At 35.5% G+C, this 12,105-nt stretch overlaps 1 protein-coding gene across 1 annotated transcript in view; it reads right to left on the reverse strand.

Moving 5' to 3' along the window:
- The window catches only part of HERC1 (HECT and RLD domain containing E3 ubiquitin protein ligase family member 1), a 212,340-nt gene that overhangs the window by 113,027 nt on the left and 87,208 nt on the right, over positions 1-12,105 (reverse strand). Inside the window, 6 exon segments of the mRNA XM_070378058.1 lie at positions 972-1,092; positions 1,177-1,291; positions 4,826-4,999; positions 7,155-7,376; positions 10,017-10,208; positions 11,958-12,090. Coding sequence (XP_070234159.1) covers positions 972-1,092; positions 1,177-1,291; positions 4,826-4,999; positions 7,155-7,376; positions 10,017-10,208; positions 11,958-12,090 — 957 coding nt within the window.

The following is a 12,105-nucleotide window of genomic DNA, read 5'->3' on the forward strand; positions in this document are numbered from 1 at the left end:
GCCCATGGGATTTTCCAGGCAAGAGTACTGGAGTGGGGTGCCATTGCCTTCTCTGATGGGCTTTCAAGGTCACTCACAAATAATCAGATCCACAAATATTAAATCAGTGCATGCTAAAAGAATACTATAATACAAATGCAGAGATAAAGTTTGGTTTTTAAAATCTAAGATCTATATAATGGAGTTATGAAGCTTCAAAGAAAGTTTCAAAGAAATTTATATGTATAATTATATATATGTATCAGGCTACACTCATAATTATAGGATCATGTTATCAGAATTATCAAGCACTTCAGAAATCATTTCAATTTTGTTGTAAGAATTACTTCTAGAACATCCTTAATAAAAGCTTTTAATCTTTACCTCCAGTGGCAGGCAACTCTAATCATTAGAAGGCTTTTTTCCTTACATTCATTCTTCACTCAGTTGTTACCCTTTGGTCCTACCTGTGTCCTCTGGAACAACAGGGAACATGTTTATGTCCTCTCCTGCATGAAGCCCTTTAAGTATCTTTAAGGCGGCTAACATGAGACTCCCCTTTGTTTTCATTTTCTAATCTAAACATTTTTGACATTTTCCAGTTCTTATATAAGATGATTAACCAATCTAAGGTAGTTTAATATCCCTCATAAGTTATGGCACCCCAAATCAAATAGGATAATTCAAATGTTGTCTGATCAATGTAAAATAAAGGAATAATATTTCATATGATTTGGACAATTTGTTATTACCTATACGGCCTAAGAATATATAAACTCTCAGAAGCCATATCACACTTGATAAATAAGTGGCTAAATAAATCTCAATTTTCTACTTATCCTGTTTGTTTCACTAGAAAAAGAACTATTCAACATTTATTGAACATCTGCAATAACTAAGGCACATTTTTTTCCCCTTCACATAAACCAACATGGAGCTATCTCTTATAGCTTGCAGAAAAATAAGAGAAATTAACTGATTTCCAACTTTACCCATCTGTCTCTTGACGATGACCTGGTCTGAATAAGTTCAAGGTTCTTGCAAGCAAGTAAACGACTTCGAACTTTGTACACACAACGGTATACTTCTGATAAGCTTTTACCAGGTTGATATCTAAATAAAGGACCAAAATAGAAAAGTTAATTTCCAATATCATGAGAGCAAATATTTGTCTGAGGATAGTTTTAAGTTACTTGCCGGCTTTCTCCACATGCTTGACTGAGTAAATTTGTGTGTTTCAGAAGAGCTGCAAGAACAAATCTAGACACAGTGTCCAAGAGTGACTCATTACTCAAAGTTGCACTGTCCCAATCTGAAAAATAAATGATACACTGACATTTCAGAGAAAACATTTCAGAGGTCATTTTAATAGCTTTCGTAACCCAACACCTGAATTTTATCATTTTTCTAAGCAATTACTTAGCAAATGAACCTACTACATCCCACATACTGGAAATAAAAGTACAGTAGTAAATAAAACTAAGTCCTGGATCTCACAGAGCGTATATTCCAGTTGGGGGGCACGTGTGTGCTTAGTCACTCAGTCGTGTCCAATTCTTTGTGACGCTATGAACTGTAGCCCGTCAGGCTCCTCTGTCCATGGGGATCCTCCAGGCAAGAATACTGGAGGGGGCTGCCATGCCCTCCTCCAGGGGATTTTCCCAATCCAGGGATTGAAGCCAAGTCTCCTGCATTGCAGGAGTATTCTTTACTGTCTGAGCCACAAAGGAAGCCAAGAGGGGCATAAGGAGACAGTAAATAAAAACATTATTATGACAGATAAGTGCTATGGAGAAAATTAAAGCATAGTAAAGAGAACAGGGAATACTGTACTGTGTAAGTTTACTATTTTTTATAGATTGGTTTGGGAAGGTCTCAGATATGGCTACAATCAAGAAGAGAGATCTAGATGACGTAGAGAAGAAGCCATACAGAAACATCATCCTTTCAAAAAAACTATGTCAAGGCTCTGAGGCGAGTTAAAGGAGACCAATACAGTTAGAGCAAAATATGGGTGCACAAGAGTAGTAGGAGACATCAGAAAGCTGTCTGAGACCAGATCACATACGGCCTTACATGCCATTTCAAGTCCTCTTGGTTTTACTCTGAGGAAAATTGGAAGGATCATTAGAAAATTTTGAAGAGATATGAGATGATATGATCTGTGTTTTAAAGTAAAAAAATAAAAACTATCTTCTGAGTGAATAATAAAGAATGAAGAAATGTGTGAATTAAGGGAAGTGTTTGGAAACAGAGGGGTCCGTGATCCTTTGTTTATAGTCATGTAAACTAGAAAGCTGTTGGTCTGAATCACTATGTAATAAATCTCTTATATTGAAAAAAAAAAAAAAAAAGGCTCACTCTAACTGCTGAGTACAGAATTTACTATAGGTACAGCAATAGCAGAAGCAATTATTACAGTAATTCAGGTAAGAAATTATGGTGGCTCAGACCAAAGTAGTAGCAGTGGGAGTAGAAAGAAGAGGTCAGATTTCTTATGTATTTTGAAGACAGAAGTTGAAAGAATTTGTTGATGGATCAGATGTGAACGTCAGAGAAGTCAACGATGACTATAATATATTTAGAATGCAGTTGGCTTTTACCAAGAGAAGAACAGCCCTTTGGGAGGATGGATATCTGTAATCAGGTGTCTGTTTCTGAATAGTACCTTTTAGTTATCCTAGTAGAGATATTGAGTAAACTAGTCAAGTGTGTATATATCTGGTATTTGAAGTTACTGAAGTATCAATAGACACTATGAGTACATGTACATTTAGGTGGGTAAGAAATAAAACAACATTTGGACAGAAATGAGTACATGCAATTGAAAACCCAAATCACAGCATTAGATGATGAGAACTAGTGAGCTGCTTTCTTTATTCCATGTTAGCACACTGGTACTGTAAAAAGGCGATACATTCAGTAGATTCCAAATGGGGATATGGGAGTTTACTGTCTACTCCACTCCCAGAATGTCTGCTACACTCTGTTAATTTGACAGATTTATCATGTTACTTAAAAACAAAACCAAGCAAAAAACACCCTTGGAAAATATTAAGCCCCAAGTTATCTTCACTTGTTCTCAATTCCTTTTTAAAACTCCTATCTTAAGAGAAAAGTTTTAAAGATGGACTTTCCAGTCCTTTCTGGATGCTTAGGTAAAAATTTAGGTTCAGACTTACCTATTTTACAGGTGAAAAAATGAATATAAACACATCAGATTTTAAGAAAATCTTACAGCTAGAGAATCTTAAAATAACAGTTTGTATTACATACAAAATTTTCCACATTAGGTTTTTGAGAGATCTGTTCCAAGGGATTGCTTGCTATTCTAGAAAACTGCTATGACTTAAAACCAAACAAGATCTTATTTCAAGTAGCCTAATATTCAATTTAAAAGCAAACTAAAGTGACATCCTTTGCAGTGTTTCAAATTTAGCAGGGACCATCCTCCTTTGCAATGTTTAAAAGGTTCTTTTAAAACACCTTCACTAAAGTTATAGTCATTTCATACCAAGCTCTACAAAATGTTTCCACTATTCAGGTATAAAATCTAGGCTATATACCTAGACTTTGTGTAGATATATGGTGTAAAAGCAAATGAACAATGGAGACATAGAGTTTTTATTCCTCTTACGTTTACATTGTTTTTAAAAGTGCTCACTGCAAAGTAACAAGTAACAACATGATATAAAAGAATACCTAACTGCACATTCCAAGAAAATGATGAAATAAGAGAATATCGGAAAATATGACTTAGAAAACAAGCTTTGTTTCTCCTCCACTATCATACTTTTCTACCACTGGTGAAAGTCAATATAATAGAATGAGTAAATAAATAAATGACAGACTGCATGAGATTCAACTTTCAAACATATCATCTCACTGATGTTTTAAAGATCTGAATGATACATATCTCATTTTTATTATATAAAGTATTATAAAAGGTGAACATGCATTTACTTTTACCATTTTTATCACAGAAGGAAGAAAAGAAACAGGGAATTGCAGATGAAAGAAACAACATGGAGAAAGATAACTAGGTATGTATTCTGAAAAATCCAAGACATTGCTAAAGGGGGAAAGCGTGAGGGACTTCTCCAGCGGTCCAGTGGTAAAGACTCCTTGCTTCCAATGCAAGTGGCTCAAGTCTGATCCCTGGTTGGGGAACTAAGATCCCACATGCTATGTGGTACAGCCAAGAAAATTTTTAAAAATAAAATATTTTTAAAGCGGAGGGGAAGCAAGGGAGCTGACAGGTAGTCAGGTATATCCTTTAAAAACCTGTACATAAAACAACTATATTAATCAATTAATCAACAGAAACTGAAATACCACTATACACTTTCATTACACTTTACTGCTGTACTTAGTAATATACCTCATTTCAAACTGGTATCTTCAACAGCACTCTAAAAGAGTAAAGTAGTTTACAGAAGAGGAAAATGACCAGACGCAGAGCTCAAGACATCTACATACACATCATTTCAGTTCTTAACCAGGGCTTGCAAAGGGAAGAGATTCATTAAACAAACTCTTATATTAGATCCATTTACACCACATGGAATCCTTCAGTAAAATGCTGCCTCTGGATTTATTATTCTTTATAAAAATCTCAATTTTTCCACACTGGATTGTCTTCAAACAGGATATATGTACATAAAAATACACAGGGTGGTTTCCACAAAAAGGAATAAGAACTGTTTTTAAAATGCTAATTGTAAAATTCCTTTTTATATAAGAAATACTGTTATTTCTGTGATTTTCTATTTATATATATTACACATATATTAGTTGGTATTATGAGCAATCTACATATTTATCCCCTTTATCCTCTTTACTTTACCTTTACTAATAGCATAATCCTGCATGCTGATCCAAAGGCTTCGAGCAGGCTCTTTTGAACAACCCAAGGCCAAGTCTACAAAGACAGCAATTTCAGGCCGCAATTTATAATCAAAAGGCTTCTGTTCCTCATTTCCCGAAAGAGCTACTTCTAATAGGCAACTCATACATTTATCTAAAAAAAAAAAATTACACAAGTTATCAATTCCAATAAATTTTGGTGCTACAAATAAAATCTTACCATATTTACTTAATGAGTGTGAAATGATATATTTCAAACCATTTTAAGTAGATGCTATAGAGGTAGTCTTTTAATGCTTCTCAATTCAGGGTAGTATGCCTTTCTTGGTGTGACTACATGAACAACATTCCAAGAAGGAGTTCTGGCATTTTGGTAGGCAGGGCCCTACATGTGCAGCACAGTCTTATGTGACAAAGAACTTTCTTGTTCAAAATGGGTTGATATTCTTACTGAGAAACATGGAATCATTGGGAAAGAGACTAGCCAAGATTTTTTTTTTCTTTTTGTAGACTTAAGGGAAAACAATCACTTAAGGATAATTTCAGGGAGATCAAACATATTGATACTTATATAAATAATTTCTCAACTGACATTTATATTTGTTCAGGTGGTTCCTAACTTTTCAATGAGACACTGGGCATTAAGAATTCATTTTCCATTTAAAAAACAAAACATTTCACTAAATGATAGGTTCCCGGGCTAACACCCAAAGTCAATTTAATTTAACCCATGATATAACTGAATTATCATTCATTTTTATAAAGACAAGACCCATTTCCTAATATAAAGACTTCCCCAGTGGCTCAGTGGTAAAGAATCTGCCTGTGATGAAGGAGACCTGGGTTTGATCCCTGGGTCAGGAAGATCCTCTGGAGAAGGGAACAGAACCCATTCCAGTATTCTTGCCTGGAGAATTCCATTGACAGAGGAGCCCGGTGGGCTATAGTCTATGCGGTTGCAAAGAGCTGGACATAACTGAGTGATTAACACTGCTGTATTTCCTAATATGACAAGTATTTAAACACAAAATGTAACATTTTAATAGTTACATAAATTTATAATTTAAAAACTGAAAAATAACATTAAAACTGAAATTGATTTTATTCATATCAAAGGCCAGTTAAGTGAGTAAAGTAGACAGAAATATGAGGAGGGTAGAGATAATGATACTTTTGCCCTCAGGAGGACGTTTGGAACTATCACAGAGTTAAACATTGATAGCATTGGAACCATCTTTATGATGTTAATTGTCCCTTGGAAAAAAAACATGATTTTACTTTTCTTTTATACAAATGTTCCTAAGTATCAATGGAATCACTTTCTGGTTCATAAATGAAACAGTGAATATATACTCCTAGCTGGAAAAGGAGGAAAGTCTTCAAAATCCCTCACTCCCACTCTCCAATCCCAAAGCAGAATCTCCGCAATTTTTGTCTTGGTTTCTACTTTTTGTTTCTCCTCTTCAAATTCTCTTAGATTGAGATTTCTTTTAGATTTTGCTTCTTGGACATTCTCTGAGTCTCCTTCTTTTACCAGAGAAATAATAAATTTAAAATCTAACAAGACTATATAGGCTATCTAATCTAACTCATTTCAAGGATTGAAATAAGAGGTCCAGAGAGATTGAAGGACCAATCCTAGATAAACAACTACACCATCTGTTCAGGACCTGGACAAATCTTCATGTTCAGACAGTCTGAGAGCTAGCCTACTAGCAAAGCAGACAAATGGGAGATGAGGCAGGAAAGGAAACTCCAAAGGTACCATAAATGAGGAGGAAAAAAATAAAGAGTCACACAAGGTAATATCAGCATGAAAGCAGGACAGGCTGGGAACAGAAGGGATTGGTCCTCACAACTGAAAGGTGTTTATGACCTGAGCCCTGGTAAGTCAAGGTCATTACCTGTCTACGAAGCAGTTTCATAAGCTCCAAGCCCAAGAACACAAGTAAATCAAGCATTTACTCATTTTTATGAGTTAGATGATTTGCTTAAAATGAGTGATAAATAATAACAAAGTAGAACCAGACCTGTACTTCTCTAATTCAGGCGGCACTTTTCACTTTACAATTTGCTTGAAATGAGTGATAAATAATAACAAAGTAGAACCAGACCTGTACTTCTCTAATTCAGGGGGCACTTTTCACTTTACAATGAGGGCTCCAAGTTATAGTCTCAGATCCCCTACCCTGCAAATGTTGCATTTGTTTTCTATTGGTTCTCTATTCAGCAAACCCATAATAAGAGAAATCTCAAAGGAGGAACAAACACAAATGTCTTTTATTCATTGTTGCAGAGAAGCACATTACCTAACTGAGGGGTGTCCATTTCTACACCATCACTAAAAAGTGGTGTTTTCATCCAATATGCAGTGTCCTGTTCCTCTGGAGACACAGGCGAACCCTGAAGCATGCCACCAAGACATCGCCCAATAAGAAGAGCAATTGTTCTTTCCAGATCCACAAGCCACACCCAGGACTGGGCTGGCTGAGGTAGTGGCATGCCAGCAGGGTCGATCAGTTCTGGCCCTCCTGAAAACAAAATCATTAGTAATGTATCTGGTATTCAAGATTCTCAAACTTTTTCACTTCTATTTCTGTTGCACTACAAGAAGATATTGAAGCAAAAAAATTTTATAATGAAAACAAAAATTGTAACACTTTCTGTATATATCTTCTTTACCAAGCTAATTTAAAATACATTCAGATAAGTCTATCATATAAAAATTGGCTTTGTAAAGTTATCAATTTTAAGATAAACATTGAAACGGCACATGGTACTGATTTTATCCAGATCAAATTTCAACCTTAACATTGAGTAACTGAGGTAGTTTATCCCTCCAAAATCAAAACAAGAGTTGATCTAGGGGACTTCTCTGGTGGTCCAGTGGTTAAAATTCTGTGCTTCCAAAGCAGAGGGCCCGGGTTTGATCCCTGGTCTGGAACTAAGACCCCACATGCCGCATGGTGCGGCCTAAAACAAAACAGAAAGAACTGATCTAGTAAAATGACACTTAGTATTACTTAATGTTTTTAAGGCCTGAACTCAGAATTGCCCTGTACTAAGATCCAGATCTATGCTTTCTTATTGTACATTTATTTTTAAAAGTTCTTCACTTAAAAAATAAAACTAGTTAGCCATAGAGATAAGAATAGATATCAATGAAATCATAAACAAAAAACACAAGAGATCAACAAATTAAAATAACTGGTTATTTGAAAACAGTAATAAAATGGATAAACCTCTAATAAAATCAATCAAGAAAAAATGATGGCATAAATGTTCAAATTAAAAATAAAAAAGAGGATAGAACCACAAACAAACTAGAGATTTTTTAAAACCATGAGTGAATATTATGAACAACTTTGTATTGATAAATTTGAAAACCAACAAAATTACATTTTCTGAAAAAATATCAATGTCTGAAATGAATTTGAAAAGAAAGAAAAAGCTGTAAGAGAACAACCACTAAAAAGGGAAAATTAATCGCCAAAAATATATCTATAAAAAAAAAAAAACATTAGGGCCAGATAGTTTTTATAGTCTTTCAAACCTTTGAGTAGAGATAACTCCTAAATTAGACAAATTTTAAATAAAAGAGGGAAAAAAGGAAAATTCCAAACTGATGTTATATGGTTAGTATAACTGTGGTAGTAAAAATGACACAAAGGATAGCATGAAAAAGGAAAATTATGGAAAAAATCAGTTATGAACACTGATGCAAAATCCAAAATAAAATGACACTTACCTCACCTAAGACAAATAGAGTAATAAGTCTTAGAAAATTTTGAGATGCTTTAGAAAAACAGGAGTAAACCTGGAATGGCTCCATATAAAGTCTAATCAATATCCTGAAACAGCTGTAACCTTAACATTTGACTTCATCTAAATCCAGTTGACCAGAACAATGGGGTGTAAGATGTGCCCTCAAAGTATTCTGTTCAAAGTAATCTTTCCAGGAGAAGAAACCAAAGCTTAAAGAAGCTATAAATGACTTGCCCAAGTCACTTATACACCCAAGTTGAAACAGAGCCAATACTAAAATCTAAATCTTTTAATGTCTTAGTCCAGGATTATTTCCATTAAACATGTGATCTCACTTAAAACTTGAAAAGTTTTTAAGATTTCAGTAATGAAACTCCTTTGATAACCTTAGGATAGACTGCAATAGAAAAATACATTGCTATTTTCTAGACATAATATTTTAAGTTATCTTCAATGGAATAAATTAACCAGAATTTTATAAATTAAGAGGGAATTCACACATTATGCCTAAAATCAAAATGCTATTTTCTGGGCTACCTTGGTGGTCCAGTGGTTAAGAATTCACCTTAAAATGCAGGAGACACTGGTTTGATCCCTGGTTCAGGAAGATCCCCCATTTGTGCACCACAACTACTGAGCCTGTGCTCTGGAGCCCAGAGCCACCAGAGCCACAACTACTGAGCCCACATGCCCAAACTAATGAAGCCAGCATGCCATGGAGCCCACACTCTGCAACAAGAGAAGCCACTGCAATGAGAAGACTAAGCACCACAACTGAAAAGTACTCTCTACAAATAGAGAAAGCCTGTGTGCAGCAACTAAGACCTGGCACAGCCAAAAAAAAATTTTTTTTTTAATTTTAAATGCTATTTTCTATAAAGTATCTAAAAAGAAAAACACAGAAAGATAGGTTCCCAATTTCTTTTACAATCAATCAGTTACCTATGTATCAAGCCAAAATACAAAATATTTTACTGTCAAATAGAGATTTAAAACTAAAAACTTTGCATTTAAGAAATAAAACTTAAATCAATCCATTGATTGTAAAATGTGTCATTATGCTGCCAACCAATTTATGAAACCAATGCTTTTCTATTATCTACTGTAAGATGTATCCAAATTAAGCCATGTCAAAATTTGAAAAAAGCATGTCTTGAAATCAATGAAATATACTATTCAAGCCTAATAATCAGATAAAGACTCGATTTGTGTCACTTTATACAAAAGTAACTTTCTTAAATTTTCTCATCTCAGGTACCCACTTTACACTATAAGCTCTTAGACAGCAACAACTTTATCTTTTGATCACATTATACCCCAAAGTGTCAGATATGATTTGTCTGATGTGAGAAAAAGGAATAACTTTTCTCAAATGCATTATCTGCTCCTTTATTAACTGTACTTACCATGAAGAGGCCACTGTAACTCTTGGTCTTCCAAAAGAGCAGCAGCTGGCAGGAGTCTATTAAGGCAATCAAGAGGTGGCAACAAGTCGAGGAGGTAACTCAACAAAGGCCGAGCCACCGACACTGGGAGTAACAGGAGGGAGTTAACAATCTGGCAGAGCATACTGCCTGCAGCTGAGACGTATATCACATCTATGAAGGGTAAGAAATTTAACATGGATCAACTTTCAAACTTAAAGAAAAAGACTAATAAACTATTTTTGCCTAGAACTGGAGTACACTAATTCAATAACTCTTTGTTGAATTATTATATAACTCTCTGGTAGCTAGAGAGTTATATAATAAAATACTGGGGTCAGTATTTACTTACTTTCTGAATGCATCACAACAGACACGTTATGGGAAAGCACACATACCCTTGTGCCAACAAAATCAAATGATTATAGCATCTTCACTTAAAATGTATTAAGAATTTCTCATTCACAGATTTATTCTCATTTTCAGATTCACTTAAGAAGTATTTATTGAAGACTTACAACTATATATCGGGCACTATTATAGGTGAAAGGTGTATGACTGTGAATAAAGAACTAAAAATGCCTGCCCTCACAGTGCTTACATGTTAGTGAGGAAAAGTCTTTAATGTTTTTTAAACCAAATGTAATTTTTTAAATTAAAATATTGTGCTCCAAAATCACTGAAGATGGTGACTGCAGCCATGAAATTAAAAGATGCTTACTCCTTGGAAGAAAAGTTATGACTAACCTAGACAGCTTATTAAAAAGCAGAGACATTGTTTTGCTGACAAAGGTCCATCTAGTCAAAGCTATGGTTTTTCCAGTAGTCATGTATGGATGTCAAAGTTGGACTATTAAGAAACCTGAGCGCCAAGAATTGATGCTTTTGAACTGTGGTGTTGGAGAAGACTCTTGAGAATCCCTTGGACTGCAAGGAGATCAAACAAGTCAATCCTGAATATTCACTGGAAGGACTGATGCTGAAGCTGAAACTCCAATACTTTGACCACCTGATGCAAAGAACTGACTCACTGGAAAAGACCCTGATGCTGGGAAAGATAGAGGGCAGGAAGAGAAGGAGACGACAGAGGATGACATGGTTGGATGCCATCACCAACTTGATAGATGTGAGTTTGAGTAAGCTCTGGGAGTTGGTGATGGACAGGGAGGCCTGGGGTGCTGCAGTCCATGGGGTCACAAAGAGTTGGACACGACTGAATAACTGAACTGAACTGAACTGAACCCTGTCATCTTAAAATGTAAATTGTGGGAGTGGGTCTGGTAAAATTTTTACAATGTTGAGAAATTCTTTTGATTTATTGTAATAACCAATTGAAAAAGTATATAATTCCTTTGCTAAGGCTAGTAAGGGGGCACTCTCTGTCCCCCTTCTGATGCCTATGTCAGAAGCTTTCTCTGTCCCTTTTTATACTTTAATAAAACTCTGCTATACACACACACACACACACACACACAGGAAGTATTTCAAGAAGAGGATTGCAAATGCTAAAGAAAGGTAAAAAAATGGATGAAAATCTCACTTTATGCCATTTAATATTAGCCTTTTTGAGTATATGTCATCTAATTCCTTTAAATTAGACGTCTATCACAACAATGGACATCTTTTAAGATTAACCAGATCAATCACTGCTGCTGCTGCTGCTTCTGCTAAGTCACTTCAGTCGTGTCCGACTCTGTGCGACCCCACAGACGGCAGCCCACCAGGCTCCCCCGTCCCTGGGATTCTCCAGGCAAGAACACGGGAGTGGGTTGCCATTTGTTGCCATCACCCAAAACCCAGCTCAGGAGATTCAAAGTCATTCCTACTCCACTCAGAGGTTTCAGGCCCTCTTTGGCTTTAGAAAGGGTAAAAATTCCTGCTTTATAACCACTGATTAAATATGAAACCCAGTACCAAACACACCTCTTAATTTTTCTCCAACACTGCCATTCCAAGGACTTTCTTTCAGCAAATTTGCAGAACGTGAATAAATATCCGTGGCATGAGGCAACAAGAGCTGAAGATGTTTATGAAGCAATGCCACACTGCTTGAGTTCTGAGGAAAAAAGTT

The sequence above is a fragment of the Bos mutus genome, chromosome 10 (genome assembly GCF_027580195.1).
Source record: "Bos mutus isolate GX-2022 chromosome 10, NWIPB_WYAK_1.1, whole genome shotgun sequence".
Classification (NCBI taxonomy): domain Eukaryota; kingdom Metazoa; phylum Chordata; class Mammalia; order Artiodactyla; family Bovidae; genus Bos; species Bos mutus.